Source organism: Annulohypoxylon maeteangense (genome assembly GCF_022496945.1).
Source record: "Annulohypoxylon maeteangense strain CBS 123835 unplaced genomic scaffold GGS22scaffold_2, whole genome shotgun sequence".
Taxonomy (NCBI): Eukaryota; Fungi; Ascomycota; class Sordariomycetes; order Xylariales; family Hypoxylaceae; genus Annulohypoxylon; species Annulohypoxylon maeteangense.
Window position 1 is genome coordinate 1,784,235 of NW_025953249.1, and position 15,412 is coordinate 1,799,646.

The 15,412-nt window shown below is 48.0% G+C and overlaps 6 protein-coding genes across 6 annotated transcripts; 4 read left to right on the forward strand and 2 right to left on the reverse strand.

Annotated features, from left to right (window-relative positions):
- The first annotated feature begins 161 nt into the window (after positions 1–161).
- On the forward strand, positions 162–1,602 carry GGS22DRAFT_153051 (chaperonin Cpn10). Its single transcript, XM_047959784.1, has 5 exons — positions 162–341; positions 444–671; positions 726–784; positions 848–1,012; positions 1,151–1,602. The coding sequence occupies exons 1-4, from the start codon at positions 339–341 to the stop codon at positions 870–872; spliced, it is 315 nt and encodes a 104-aa protein (XP_047822902.1). The 5' UTR covers positions 162–338; the 3' UTR covers positions 873–1,012; positions 1,151–1,602.
- A 657-nt stretch (positions 1,603–2,259) lies between these two features.
- Positions 2,260–4,429, forward strand: GGS22DRAFT_153053 (glycoside hydrolase family 61 protein). Its single transcript, XM_047959785.1, has 4 exons — positions 2,260–2,713; positions 2,766–2,887; positions 2,948–3,025; positions 3,140–4,429. The coding sequence occupies exons 1-4, from the start codon at positions 2,524–2,526 to the stop codon at positions 3,905–3,907; spliced, it is 1,158 nt and encodes a 385-aa protein (XP_047822903.1). The 5' UTR covers positions 2,260–2,523; the 3' UTR covers positions 3,908–4,429.
- Positions 4,430–4,675: 246 nt separating this feature from the next.
- On the forward strand, positions 4,676–6,737 carry GGS22DRAFT_153056 (Cys/Met metabolism PLP-dependent enzyme). The gene is made up of 2 exons (XM_047959786.1): positions 4,676–6,582; positions 6,646–6,737. Exon 1 carries the CDS (start codon positions 5,057–5,059, stop codon positions 6,320–6,322), a length of 1,266 nt encoding a protein of 421 aa, XP_047822904.1. The 5' UTR covers positions 4,676–5,056; the 3' UTR covers positions 6,323–6,582; positions 6,646–6,737.
- A 1,342-nt stretch (positions 6,738–8,079) lies between these two features.
- GGS22DRAFT_66943 (Alpha/Beta hydrolase protein) lies at positions 8,080–9,778 on the forward strand. Its single transcript, XM_047967738.1, has 4 exons — positions 8,080–8,391; positions 8,492–9,209; positions 9,297–9,433; positions 9,489–9,778. Exons 1-4 carry the CDS (start codon positions 8,170–8,172, stop codon positions 9,546–9,548), a joined length of 1,137 nt encoding a protein of 378 aa, XP_047822905.1. The 5' UTR covers positions 8,080–8,169; the 3' UTR covers positions 9,549–9,778.
- Positions 9,779–9,858: 80 nt separating this feature from the next.
- GGS22DRAFT_66958 (uncharacterized protein) lies at positions 9,859–12,013 on the reverse strand. Its single transcript, XM_047967739.1, has 4 exons — positions 11,782–12,013; positions 10,236–11,719; positions 10,031–10,129; positions 9,859–9,954 (listed from the first exon to the last, which is right to left on the reverse strand). Exons 2-4 carry the CDS (start codon positions 11,686–11,688, stop codon positions 9,890–9,892), a joined length of 1,617 nt encoding a protein of 538 aa, XP_047822906.1. The 5' UTR covers positions 11,689–11,719; positions 11,782–12,013; the 3' UTR covers positions 9,859–9,889.
- A 191-nt stretch (positions 12,014–12,204) lies between these two features.
- Positions 12,205–14,914, reverse strand: GGS22DRAFT_153063 (permease for cytosine/purines, uracil, thiamine, allantoin-domain-containing protein). The gene is made up of 3 exons (XM_047959787.1): positions 14,195–14,914; positions 13,712–14,101; positions 12,205–13,655 (listed from the first exon to the last, which is right to left on the reverse strand). The coding sequence occupies exons 1-3, from the start codon at positions 14,282–14,284 to the stop codon at positions 12,453–12,455; spliced, it is 1,683 nt and encodes a 560-aa protein (XP_047822907.1). The 5' UTR covers positions 14,285–14,914; the 3' UTR covers positions 12,205–12,452.
- Positions 14,915–15,412: the final 498 nt, after the last annotated feature.

Sequence of the window (15,412 nt, forward strand, 5' to 3'; positions counted from 1 at the left end):
CTGTACAGTTCTAAGTTGTAACTTCGTCATAGCTGCACGGGTACTTTGTAGTGACTTTGTATGTACACTGTACAGCCCTGAGGATGTGATGGTACTATGATGTACAGGGATCCGAGAGCCCCGGACAGGCGGGTCCAGACAAAAAATCAACCCCGGCAATCGGAAAAACCTAGGAATAAAAAGTTTAGGTCTATCAGCCACTTGAACATTCTAAAGCTTTCCAAAGACCCATCTCTCGCGATAGCTTCAAATTTCGACCCTCGAGCTCTCAAATTTCCTCAATTTGTTCAGAGAACTATCGTCTACGCTTTACGACTTTCTTCTGTATATAATTCACAATGGTATATGCCGCTCCTTAGCACCTACCGGCTTAAACTCCAACCCCGCACTTGTACCTACTTATTTGCAATCGTAGGCTGTATGCTGACTTGTGAATATAATAGGCCACCGCTATTCGATCAATCAAGTCCCTCGTGCCTCTCCTGGACCGCGTACTGATCCAGCGAATCAAGGCTGATACTAAGACCGCCAGCGGCATCTTCCTGCCCGAATCGAGCGTCAAGGAACTCAATGAGGGCAGAGTTTTAGCTGTTGGCCCCGGTGCGTTGAACAAGGAAGGACAGCGTGTGCCGATGGGCGTATCCCAGGGAGATAGAGTATTGATCCCTCAGGTGAGTCAGGATCTTTATATGCCTCTGTTGCGAATTAGGGCTAATCGTATCTAGTACGGAGGCGCCCCCGTCAAGGTAGGCGAGGAGGAGTACCACCTCTTCCGCGACAGCGAGTAAGTCTTCTACTTCCATGCGACATGATATGTAAATAGATACTTATACCCGTCCAACAATAGAATCCTAGCCAAGATCAACGAGTAATTATGAAACGATACCCACGATTCACGACACTGGTGTACCATAGCATGTACAAAAAAAGGCATATAAAAGAGCTCGGGTCACGCTTTGCATAGCGCGAGGTAACTTACGGTGGCTGGAGGGGGAAAGGCGTCTTTAGTAAGGTAGTCTTTGCCTTATGGTCTCGAGGTGCAATTAATCTCCACTCATCCTCCAGAAAGAAAGAAAAATATTCCCTAGAATCTAGTGGCTATTTATGAAAAAAAGTTTATGATGATTAACCCATATTTACCTTTTCCCAGGCTCTTATATCACTTGCAGGAATAATTTACCTACCTAGGTAGTCTCGCAGGATCTGGATTCAGCTTACTTACAGACTGTACACAGACTGGTCTTGTCTTCTCATCCCGTAAACCTAGAGAACTAATTGCCGGGTTTCACAGCGTCGAGTCTAAAGCATTCCACTTCACCTCCGTCAATCAGGTCTCTGTTCTCCCGCGGCCGGTACTTACCTGTTATCTCGGATGTCGACTAAAAACCAAGACCCTACAACTAACCGCAACACCCAAAATACTATCAAAGTAATAGTTTCGCTTGATCTCTATATGAGGCAGCCTCTGAATCCACGGAAAACCTAGTGCCAAGCATACATGTCGAAAGCCAGCTAATCCTCCGAGTGCCTCCCTACGCACTAGGGCACTTCTGTTAGCATCAAAAACTAACTAACCGGGCCACAGAGGTTCAAAATAGAGCCAAAAGTTTAGCCGCAAGCCACAGCGCAACCGTACCGTACATAACCCAAGCGCCTTAAAAATTTAGCTATGTTTAACAATAGGGGTTGGTGTATTAAATTTTGTTGTTTTCTCCGTTCGGATTGATATTAGATGGGGAGTTTACCATTCAGCCATTGGATGGTTGGGACGAACTTCGTTTCAACTACACTCGGTACTCCTCGACCGATTGGCCAGGGGATATAGGAATGCAGCCACCCGCATCCCGCCCCTGTCCCTTACATCAGGATACTTCTAAGATGTCCGCTACCCCAGGTCTCTTCAACGTCATTCGCACGTGTTACCGTCGCACTTTGCCCATGGCTCGAGGATTCAAGACAATTCCCACCATTGGGAATTACCCCTGAGAAAATAGCTGCGAGTCTTAGGAATAGCATGTATTTTCTTGGCTTGTAAGCGGGCGCCTTAAAGCCTCCCTTTTGGGGAGATTATTGGATTGGTCCTCGAATCAGGGGCATTGAAAGCCTAATGCCTCGGTGACCTTTCACATTACACGATGCTGATTCAGATACTTATTTTACTGTCGCCTCCCCTTACATTCATCCAATTCTATTATAATAAGGGCAAACGCAAAATTTTGCTCTTGTCACTTTCTTGTTTCGACGCATGACTTTTCTGCTTTGAACGTTCTTTTCTTGTCACTCATTCTTCATGGGTTGTTGATAGACCCATTCACCCTGGCCATACTTTATGTGCCGTCAGATGTTTTGTTCATTTCTGTTTCTTAGCTGGGCTAGTATTATTATTTAAAAGGCTGAGTATAGGAAACGCCTTATACGCCTAGGTAGTCGGATATGCCTGTTTTATACCTTCATTTTTAGAAATTCCCCCCCTCCCACCCCCCCAAAGAAACACTAAGTCGCTGATGAGGCCGTTTTTTCAAAATGAAGCATTCTTCTCTCTTTAAGGTCATGGTCGCCACGTTCATCGTAACAGCCGAGGCTCATACTACATTCACTACCCTCTTTGTCAACGATGTCTCTCAAGGGGATGGAACTTGCGTGCGGATGAGCATGAATCCCCAGACATGTTCATATCCTGTAGCTAGCATAGACAGCGATGATATGGCTTGCGGTAGGCCAGCCGAAACTTAGCTAGCGATGGTGCTTCATTAACAGTTGATTAGGTGCCAGTGGTAACCAACCTGTGGCCTTCACCTGTCCGACACCAACGGGTGCAAAACTTAGTTTTGAGTGGCGGGAATGGGCCGATGCTGAGCAGCCAGGCGCCTTGGATATTTCACACAAGGTATGATATACTAGGCATCAAGTACACGAAAGCTAGCAAACACTAACTTGGGACACACAGGGGCCTTGTGCTGTATACGCCAAACAAGTCCACAACATGACAACGGATTCTGCAGCTGGCCCGGGTTGGATCAAACTTGTAAGTGCTTTTATAAGATATTTCCCTCGCTAGAACGTGATCCCCATATCGCAATCTTCATGACTCATGTTTCGACTTGATATACTAATGCCTGCTAACTTTATGATATTGTAGTGGGATGAAGGATACGATGATTCTAGCGGAAAGTGGTGCACGGAAAAGCTGATCGACAATAATGGCATGATGTCCATCGACCTCCCAGAATTTCTCTCTAATGGGTACTGGCTCATCCGACCTGAACTGTTGGCCCTTCATCAAGCCGACAAAGGCGATCCGCAGTTCTATACAGGGTGTGCTCAGGTTTATATCCAGAATAGCGATACCGCAACTCTTAACGTCCCGGCTGAGTACAGCGTCAGTATTCCAGGCTACGTCCAGTCCACTGACCCGGGACTTACATTCAACATTTACTCGCCGAAGTTTCCTTATCCAATGCCCGGACCGAAGGTTTACCAACCTACAAAATGCACAAGTAAAGCCGTGCTTACTTCGGCCTCATCCAGGGCCCTGAAGCAAAGCAAGGGGGTGATCCCTTCCAACTATCTTATCAAGAACGCGAACTGGGTTGGCGTGGAGGTGCCTGATTATTCAACCGAGGACGGCTGCTGGAAGTCGTCCGAGGCATGTTTCAGCCAGGCGAAGGAGTGTTATGATTCGGCGCCGCCGACTGGTTCGGCCAACTGTCACGTTTGGGAAGATAAGTGCGACGGAATCAGCGCTGCTTGTAACGCGGGAAATTTCAACGGACCCCCGAATAAAGGGCAGAAACTTCAAAGTAAGACCCCGACGCCGCCGTTTAAGATCCCGGAAGCTGTCAATTCTCGTCGCTCTATGAAATTGCGGGTACGGCGTGCTAAGGCATTGGCTATGAAGCTCTTCTGAATTGTTATGGGGAAGGTTCGCGCTTTTATAACTAAGAGGTTAGTTGTGGGTGGTAGGTAGTTGGTACGCATTAGCAAAGTGAAATAGACAACATGTCAAGATGATCAACCAAAGTTCGTTTGCATATGCTGTGTTAGGTATTAGGTGGCCCGGACTATTCATATGGTGGTATTTGCTTCTTATTCGCGCTTCCACGTGGACCCCGATATCTCCACATCCCAAAGACACCTTAGGTGGTTTCCCCGGGTTTGCTGTTATGTAAATGTTCTAGGCTCTACAAAGGTGAGGGTATAGATAAGACGGCTGTCGGTTTGTCGCGTTGGCGTTACGCCAATCCAATCATTTCAGCTTATGATGTCGTTATGTATCAGCTAAAGGCGAGGTATTAGGTATACGAGGTGATCAGAGGCGGTATGGAAGCACGTTATATGGCGGATTGATTGTGTGCTAGGTAACACTTGTGATTCTGAGCTAAGTTATGATATTGTCATGAAAGGATTGAAAAGACAATTCAAAGTGATAATATAGGAATTATTAGTTGCAAGGAAGTAGGAATATTGAAGGTTGAAATTTAAGTTACATAACAAGCCGAAGGTACTTTGTACATATCCATCTGAGTCCGTTCCGAAGTAACGGTTATATGCGGTTTTGCGGCAGTCGGATGCAGGCAGCCCCGCCTAAACAAGCCCCGAGCCGGGTGGATCTCCTCATCCCACCTTCAAATGACGAATATCGGAGTTAGAAATCGATGATGACAAAACAATATCCATTCATAATCATATTCCATTCACTTCACCGCAATACATCTTGAACGATATCGCTTAGCTGAGCGGCAACTTCCAAGTCTTTATAAAATGTCGACTCCCATCAATTACCGGTTATTCGCTCATTCCTGCACTAACCATAACATTCTTAACCCCAGATTACTACACTTAAAAATAGATAAGACCCACTTCCGTTCATTGACTACTAGGGCTAGGGTCTCCCCCATACGAACTCAAAATTTCGATCACTTCAACTACTTCTACCATTTCTCAAGAAAAAGGTGTAGGCCGGCCTGATATCTTGATAGACACGTTCCTCTCCTACCAATTCAATCGAAACGAAACTAGCTATCATACTGAATAACTAGACGTAGTCTACTCAACCATGACCGTCCCAATCGAGACTTCGATCGAGACCCCCCCTCTAGCACCATCCCCTGTCCACGGCTTCGGAACCCTTGCCGTACACGCTGGTGCCCCTCACGATCCCACAACCGGAGCCGTTATCGAGCCTATCTCTCTATCGACCACCTTCGAACAGTCCGCTGCCGGAAAGCCTATCGGCGCGTATGAATACTCGCGTAGCTCCAATCCCAACCGGGATAACTTCGAGCGGGCCGTAGCCGCACTAGAGAATGCTAAATACGCGCTTGCGTTTGGCAGCGGGAGCGCTGCAACCGCTACCATTCTCCAAAGTCTAGCTTCAGGCTCCCACGTCATAAGCGTCAGCGACGTATACGGCGGCACCCATCGATATTTCACTCGCGTGGCGAAGGCCCATGGCGTTCATGTCACTTTCACCCCGCAGATCGAAGTCGATATAGCCGAGCACATTCGAGATAACACGAAACTGGTCTGGATCGAGTCACCTAGCAATCCTACGTTACGACTCGTCGATATCAGAGCTGTTGCTACGGCAGCTCACGCACGGGGTGTCCAGGTCGTGGTTGACAATACTTTTTTGAGCCCTTATATCCAGAACCCCCTCGACCACGGCGCCGACATCGTGGTTCACAGTGTCACCAAGTACATCAATGGACACAGCGACGTTGTTATGGGAGTAGCGGCATTTAACTCGGAAGAATTGCGTGAGCGCTTGGCCTTCCTTCAAAATGCTGGTGGCGCTGTTCCCTCAGCTTTCGACTCCTGGCTTGCCCACCGTGGTGTCAAGACATTGCATCTACGAGCGAGGCAAGCGAGTACCAATGCCACAGCCGTGGCAAAAGCCCTAGAAGCTAGCCCGCATGTAATCGCTGTCAACTATCCTGGTTTAGACTCTCATCCGCATCGACAAATTGCCCTGAAACAACACCGCGATGGTATGGGAGGTGGCATGGTTTCGTTCCGTCTCAAGGGAGGACACGCCGCGGCTGAGCGATTCTGCCAATTGACCAAGATCTTCACGCTAGCTGAGAGTCTTGGCGGTATCGAGAGCTTGGTCGAAGTACCGAGCGTGATGACTCACGCCGGCATTCCTCGAGACCAGCGAGAAGCCGTGGGTGTTTTCGATGATCTTGTCCGCGTCAGCTGCGGTATCGAAGAGCCCGAGGACTTGGTTCACGACGTGCAGCAGGCGTTAGAGAGGGCGGTTAAGGAGACGGCTCATTCGAGTAACGGCGTTAACGGTCTCAATGGGCACAGTCAAAAATAGACACAAAAAATAAATACGGTGGTCTGAGCAATTAGACATAGATATAGCATCACGACAGAGTACGATCTTGATTTTGGTGTTTTGAGGCGTCGGGTTTATACGGGTAGCATGAGGTACGACAGCTCAGACCCATAGAGGAATTGGGAGTTGGTAGCATGCGGTGTGGTGCGGGTTTATATTGGTATTAGACAACCACTCAATGGAAATTTGCATATATCGTATAGAAAAGCCAACATTTTCAGCTTGCTTCTTAGTGTGAGGTATGGATTATTCTGGTTCTTCGAATCCACGTCTATTCGTTCGGCATCGCTAACCGATCATAGCCGCTTATAGAACTTAAGCGCCTGAAGCCGATTGAGGATCGAAACTAAATATACCTATCTTGAGTTGACGACTCTTTCTCCTATCTTGAAACGTATTTATACTTTTATTGCTTCAGATTGTGTTTTTGTTGATCGCATTCGTACCCTACACTATTACATCTAATTGGCGAAATATACCGAGATAAGTAGCAATATTGGTCGACTTGCTCGGAGAATATTCGTCTGATGAAACATAAACGACCACTCAACATTGATCTAACTTATCTAATAGACATATATATTGAAAGGCGACTACGGGTATTGGCTGCCCGTCTGCAGTTTGCCTACGGTGGAGTAGGGTAGGAATATTGGGTGGCCTTTTAAGGAGGGGGGAAGGGAAAGGGATGCTCGGAGAATAAAGTGCATGATAGGTACCCGTTTTCGACGACGTGGGAAGAAACGAGCCATCCACTCATCCTAATATATCGAGAAAGTTGTGGGACTTATAAGGTTCACATGTTACTCTGCCCTGCATCTCTACCGAAAACCGGCTTCCGCTCCCCAGTTATTTCTGGGATAGGGGGAATTAGAGCATCGCAAAAGATGATAACCAACCTGCGTGGCCTTGACGAAAGGGGTTGTGGAAGTGAGTAAGTACCTGGATGGACGACAGTTCCTCTCCTTATCGCCGATATGCACGGTTTGCTAGGTAATATCTAGCACGTGTGGGATTGGGTGCTAATAGAAAACGAGGACGGGTATTGTTAATACCCGCACGACTAATATATAATTCGAATCTCGGGAAGAAGGAGCCCGCTTACTCACTGCCATATTCGAATGGAGATGTTAAATAGACGTCATCGGTACTAACCGGGAGTCGCGGCACCCGTACCCTCTCCCAATAAATAAGGTTCTGGTTAGCGGCTCAAACGGGGCTGAGGCTTAGATAATGTTGGTTCGATACTCGCGAATTCTCTCTCCTTTCTCTCTAGGCGTGATTTGGAATTTCTCCCATGTTATTGTATTGAGGATTACGGGTTTTAAGAATGATGTGGGTCGTTTGAGGAACAACCTTGCTAACTAACCTCCTTAGCTAATCAGATCTGACCCTCACCAAGGCTACGCTCCTAGTATCTACCTAGGTATATTTCCGAATTGCGAGGCTAAGAGTTCAATATTGATGTTGGTTCATGCCAGTTGATGATTAAGGGACGTGATGGCGATAAAGTGACCCGCCCTATCGCCGCGGCACAGCTGCACATGCGTCTCTATGCAATCTATGGCCCAGTCACTCGGGTCCTGTCAACGCTAGGGTCTCACCGCCGCAATAGCGCAGAGGACGTCATCATGATAGCTCATCGGTAGAATATGTCATGAAGTTCTATTTGGAATTCGGAGTTTTCATTTGGAATTGAGTTTGTATTAGCTCCCCAGAGAATGGATTGTTTACCATATAAAATGGGCTCATAGCCCTCTCTAAATATCGTTTCATGTAGCCATCACCAAGTCAGCTGTAAGCTTACTGAAGGAGAAGACTAACTCACGATGATTCAACTAACTCGCCATACCGTCCTACTTGCTGGCTTCGTCGCCGTAGCCACAGCCCGCGTATGTCGGAACTTGACAGTTCCCATCTCGATATCGGCACAGAACATCAAGTTCACCCTCCAAGCACCGGCGAACGACATTGAAGTCACGAATTTCTTCCTAGACCTTGCGCAACCGGGCGTGAATTTCACCCAATCAGTGCTAAACTCCAATGATTCGGTAAACATGACACCCCCCTTCCCTCCCCTTCCCCCCTCCCCCTGTCCCTGCCTCTCCCCCCCTTACTTTCCCACCCACACTAACACCGACCCACCCCAAGTTCGCAACCATAACCGGCAACTACTCCATCGGCGCAACCTACTGCGAGCCCGACTCCGGGCCAGGCAGCGCGCTGCAGATCCTAACACACGGGATCGCCTTCGACCGCTCGTACTGGGACTTCAGCTTCGCGAACCACAACTACAGCTACGCGAACGCGGCGCTCGCGCGGAACTACAGCGTCTTTTTCTACGACCGGCTCGGGCTCGGCGGGTCCTCGCGCGGCGACCCCGTCACCGAGATCCAGACGAACCTCGAGCTAGCCGCGCTGTACGCGCTGACTTCCAAGCTGCGGAACGCAGAGGTTTCTGGAGTGCCGGCGTACGAGAAGCTTGTGCATGTCGGACATAGCTACGGGTCTATACTCTCGTACGCGCTGGTGCAGGCGAATCCCACGGGGCTGTCGGATGGGCTCGTGCTTACGGGCTTCGCGCAGGCTGCTACCGCGAGCTATTCCGCGTTCTTCACTTTCGGTGGTAATTACGTGGTTGCGCGGAACGCGTCGACAAGCTTGGTCGGATACCCGGCTGGATACATGGCCTCGGGCGACCGCACAGGCGTGCAGACCAATTTCTTCGCGCCTAATAACTTCGACCCGGCGGTGCTGCAGGCTGCCTACGAGTCGAACCAGCCCGTCACCGTCGGCGAGATAATGACCCTAGGTAGCGGGGCGACTGGGAATAACACTTTCGGCGGACCGGTGTTGATTATCACGGGAGGTGAGACATGTCTTTCCGCTAGTTAACGGATATCCGTTGCTCGTCGCTCTGTAAGGGCTCCGAAAGCTGACTTGGTTCTTTTTCTAGAACGCGACATCCCATTCTGTGGGGGCAATTGCGATTCGACCAACCCCCCTATTCCCGATCAATCGGGGCAGTATTTCACCAATACCAACAACTTTGACGCCATTGTCGTCCCCAAAACTGGGCACAGCTTAAACATGGTGAGTACCCGTCGCCGACTGACGTCTTTTCGTGGTTGAGGCTAATTGCGAGTAGGAATACACCGCGGCGACCACGTACACGTCGATCCTCGACTTCTTGGATCAGAGCGTATAGAATATGTACGAGGTAACCTGTTATATGGAAAGAAAATTGTTGTCTGTGAAGTATTAATAGAACCATAAACTTATGTAGTTTTTAATCATATAGCAACATATGTTACTACCGTGGTTCGGGCCTCGTTCGTCATGCGACAATGTTGGTGACCTACATTGTACCGTCCTCGAATGGAGCATCCTTACTAAAAACATATCAAGTGGCTTTTTTTGGAATTTGCTACCAAGTGATCGAATTTTTACTCACGTATGCGACGACATGGTTCACCTCGAGATTTAAGTCTTTGACTTACAGCAAATTACCACCCTGGCATGTATTGATTATCATCGGGGATACATAGCTCAATTGATGACATCATCATCATCCTCATCATCCATATCATTATCCTCGTCCCATCCCAGATTCTCTGCGCAGAGAGTTAGTCAGAATGTGACACTTCGGGATGCCGAGGATAGCCACAGGTTCCTAGGGGAGATACATGCCTGCATCTGATTCTGAGCTCATATCGTCGTCTTCCATTTCCTCATCGTCAGGCCAATGAATAATCATGGATTCGATAAACTCTTGGGAAGCGCGTTCCACTGTGTTACGTCGGTTAGCATGCTTATTGAAGAAAGGCTTCCTGCTTAAGGCTACAAAAACCTGGATCATCGGAATATTTATGAAAGTAAAGGGGGGTGTACGTACCATCGAATCCAGACCAACCTTTACAAAACGGATTCACGATCGGGTCATAAATTGGGCGTCCAAACTCTACCGAATAGGGAGTGGTATTGTACTTCTGTCTTATATAGGAAAGTTGCATGGCAGTGAGTGTGAGACCAAGCTTCGTGATTTGGCTGAAGAACTTCGACCAGAGGTTAACCTTTCCCGAGGTATGATTTTGCGGTGGACTGTCGAGTGTAACTTTGTGCAAAGAGATTGCGCGCAGGCTTGATTTATATCTCTTGAAAACACTGAGGAGCAGAGGTAGCCCAACAGTTACCATCCCGATCTCTAGTTTCTCTAGATGCTGAAATGCTGGTGGCGGCAACGTGGGGAAACGCTCTCGTATGTTGGCGGAGTTTTGCACCCCATCCATTCCTACTTCCTCGCTTACTGACCACATGGAAGGCTGTGGGATCCCGGGCGAAATAGGAACCTGGGCAAGCCACTGAAGAATGCCCTTGGCTTCGGCGATGCCGCAATCCCGGAAATTAAGTCTCAGATGCTTCAGAGACGGCGTCTTCGAAAGGAATTTGGCAAGAAGATAACCAGTATAGGTAAAGCCTTCGTATCGTCCCCCATTATTGATGGTGAACCGAGAAAATGAAATGGGTCCCAAATCCAGAAATAGGACCTTGAGGTCCTGGAGGACGGGCAAAATAGTTGGCTCTAGATAACGGGGTATGTTGAAGGCAGGCGGGGGAAGATAGCATGTCCGTAAGACGACCTGGAACTCGGGGGGTTGGTGCATGTCCCTCGCCTTTCCCAGAGCTCGCAGCATGGCTATAAATGTGTGGGAGACATAGCTTGCGTGTCCCTCTTGAGGTGCATTGGGAGGCCGAATGAACCGTGGCTGCTCGAGGTGGGAATTTGTCTCTTCCCAGAAGGTTTGGGCGCCGTAAGTACGCCAGGTCTTATGATCTCCATCACGGCTTCGGCCGGGAGAGTAAAAGTCTCGTAGACCAATTGTTTGAAGCTTCGACAGATTGCGGAGAGCTTCGGCAAGAAGCTCAACATCTTGACCGGAGCTTATCAAGGTCTGATGGTTGATGCATTGTTCGTAGAAGTTATTATACTTGAGCGCATCACCAAGGCTCTGAGTCCCGACGTTAATGCCCTGACGTTGGAAGTCCCATGCATTTGGACGTTCGAGACTGATAATAAGACACTTTAGATGAGGTCCAAGTCTAGACTTGGAAATGTCCACAAGCGCCTGGAGGCTGAACTCGGTGAGCATAAATTGACGCTGTGTGAAGAACTCTCTAGCGAAAGACGGGAAGAGAGATTTCTCGATTTGTCGACAAACGCAACGAAGACGTCCATAGTCTAAAGTGGGGAGGTAGGATGAGATATGAAGCAACACTTCTGGTGGGACCTTCAGGAGACGACTGTGGACAAGATTCTGGTCCTCCGTCTGAGAGGTCTGAGAATCCATACCTAGGGTATGCTGTCGAGTACACCTTTGACTGTAGTCGTTAGCAATTATTCACGACCATATTAATGGAATATGAGGCTACCGGGTACCTACCTAAGTACCAGTCAGGTGAGGAATACCTCATTCAGGTAGTGAATCACTAGAATCGAAGTATTGGGGTATCGGATAGATGAAGGATAATAAGTAGATTGGGAAAGGATGGAGAAAGGAACAGAAGGTGCTGAGACGAATGATAAATGTAGAAAATGTCAAGGCTAAGAGTTAGGAAAGAGATGGAAGAAGTTGTTTATGTTTAAGGTGTTCTGCCTCCGTTTGTTTCTTCACTGTTCTCTAGGCAGAATATCAGCTCTGTAGGTGCAAGGTAGCACTGTAATGCACCTGCCTGGACCAAGCGTCAAATTCAGTTGAAGAAGGAGCGCACAGATCAAGCTGTACTACCTGAATTACCGTATCCGTCATAGACGCACTTTACAATTTACACCTAACCGTACCTGCCGTACTTCGTATTTAGGTACCGTCCGTCGTACCTACCTAAGGTACTGTATGAACAAAATGAATAAAACAATAAAATCTTTTTTTCTTCAGCAATACTATGGTTTTTCATGTAAACTTTTATCATTTGTTTCTGGATATGGTGCTAAGCCATAATCAGATCCGCCGTATTAATGAATATGGGTATGATCAATGTCAAAATCGGCCAATGTGGTACATTTTAGTACATACTTAACCAAAACTCGCACTCGCACTCGACCTCGCCCTCTATTTTATACCGTTTTCTGGTGATCCTTATCGTACTTGTTACCCAGATCTGCCTCCTCCTCAAATTCCTCTTCTTGCTGGCTACTTTGATCGTAAGCTAGCCTGACTTCGTCGATCTGGTCGCCCACTTCCATCCAAGTATCGCTGCAAGCTGGGATGGGAGATAGCTTGCACAAAGCCCAGTACATGCCTGCCGAGATGATGAAGCCGCAGAAGAAATTGAAGTTGTAAATGTACGTTGCTCCTATGGGGACATTGCCTCCATTTACAGCCCCAGCGAAGCCAACTACGTTAATAAGGATGCCGCTGATATATGATGCGTAAGCCCTCCAATGGAAACCGTAGGTAAAGAAGTACGGTCCGGTCTTGCGTGCATCGTAGAGCTCCCTGATTTCAAGGTAGCCTTTGCGGACTAAGTAATAGTCGCTGCACATAACTCCAGCAATCGAACTGAGAAAAACCGAATAGGACGAGAGGTACGTTGTGAACTGGTTGGCTGACGTAAGTAGGGTGTAGGGGCACATGGCCAAGCCGACGAGAGCACATATATAACCACCACGCCGGATGTTAATGAATCGCGGCAGCAAAGCCGTCATATCGGTTCCTGCTGAAACCGAGTTGGCTGCAATATTTGTTCCTAGTTGAGCTAGCGCAAAAGCAAGGGCGATGACAAAGACGCCAAAACGTTGACCAGAGCCACCGTCGTCAATGAATCTCTCCAATAGCTTAAGCGGGTCCCAGATTGGTTCGGTTCCAGGATAGATGATGACCGAGCTGGATGAGACCAATATACCTATCAAGGAGGTGATGGCAAATCCGATGGGGATCGTGAAAGCCTGTGACCAGAGTGCATCACGTGGCTTGGTCGAGAAACGAGAGAAATCTGGATCGTTTACGATGAGAGTTGCAAAGTTCGCGATAGAACTCATGACGCCCTTAATAAACTGCCAAGCAAGATCACTACCTTCCACGGTTGCACCTTGCCTAACGATAGGACCCGGTCCACCAGCGCGAACTAAGGCCCAGATCAAGAAAGCGACGCCGGCACAGGGTACGAAGTAAGCCTTGACGGTAAAAAGATGTCGAATCTTGTGCACGGGAAACCAAATCGCCGGTAGAGACAGGAGCCAGAAGATGAAAAATGAAGCGTAATCGGCGGTGGTAGTCCCGGAGTCTGGCGAAAATGTGTTTGGAATTGTGTCGCGGTCCTAAACGATGTTAATAACTCGAGACTTTCTCGGCGCATGTTGATCTTGGAGCTTACCCAACTGAGCCAGATTGATCGGATCATCAGGTACACACATTCCCCACCAATATACGATTGCACGCCGTACCAAATGCAAGCCATAGCGGCACGATTGAACACGGGCCAAAGACAACCCCATATTCCAAAGCTCGATCGGTTCACGACTGGGAATCCAATATGGTACACGGCGCCAATGCGACCTGTCATGCAGATGAAGAATCCAGCGATGGAGTACCCGATCCACACGCAAAGCCACGACTGCCACCATGACAATCCACCCACAATCATGGACGAACTAATCATCCAAGTGTTGATGTTGAAGGAATCTGCAATCCAAAAACCTACGAAGTTCCAGGCTCCCCATTGGCGACGTTCAGGCTCGACAGGTTTGAGATCATTGTTCGTTAACTGCTATTAGTCAGTCTCGTGATAGCTTCAATTAACCACCGATTGGTGGTACCGTTTAAACGCGGTAAGATGGGTGGTCAGATTTAGCCATACCATCAGCTGGGCGGTGGTGAGACCATCTTCATTGTCAACGGCTATCTTTTCTACCCATGAACTAAGCCTTGAATCGTGAAGCCTCTCCATGGTGAAAATGAAGTCGACAGGCCTAGGGTAGGAATTGAGTAGGTTTCCGTTTCCGTTTCCGTATCGTTAGGTAATTTTCGAGTAATGATAACCTTAGAAACGTGTGAAGGATATCCTCATGACGCGACCGCGGAACAAGACAGGTACCACCTAGGTCATAAACAGGGTATTTAAGTTCGTTTTGTGGACGTCAAGCATCGTATGTCCAAACTCTAGATAGTCGAACCACAAGTAAACGAGTGATATGAAGGAGATTGGGAGTGACTATATAGTAAGGGCTAGAAATAAATAGGAGTTTTTGTTTCTAGCCCAAGATAACAAGATAGAAAAGAGAGAGAGAGAAAATATTACATCCATCAAGCCTGTCAACGATACTAATCCTTTTCGTGCTGCCATGGCCCATGGCTGATAACCTTGCGACCAACAACGACATAGATACGTTTCCAGCTTCTGAAGGACTCCCCCACACTATCTGACCGTCTGGCCGTCTGGGTGCCGGGCAATTTGAGCTATCTACCCGCCTAACTCATCATCTTACCGGGCGCATGTGGCTAAGACACAGGGAACACAGGGACATTCCTAAAAGCCTTCACTTCGGTGTCGCCGCCAATAGAGATAAGGTAGGAAAAGATAAGCAGTTGATTGGCCAATGATGACCAAGAGGCGTTAGTTGAATATCGGGATCGTAAATGTTATAATCGTTTAAGGCTTAGCGCGAACCAGCCTCGAGGGATACCCCGGGAATCAAGAGACCATTTGCTCCAACGATACCCCGTCGTCCCGCATATTATGACGCTACCGCTATCTGCTATCTGCAAATTATGTCATCTCATCGAGCAATTCTTTGACAATTCTCCGTCTAAGCGTTTGATACAGATCTGTACATACTTTTAGATTTAGCCTTGCTAGCACCAGACCTAAACTGCCTAGTAGGGCCTAGAACTTCTAATGGGACTTTTACCCCTTCAATTTGGACTACTTACAGTATTGAGATATTTAAAACTTTCATTAATATCATCCCATTTATCGAACATATGTTAGCATACCACCGCGGAAAAGCCAGGTAAGACCAGACACTAAATAACGCCGGCCAAGGTTTTAGGGCGAGGGCTGGGGGACGAATCTTTC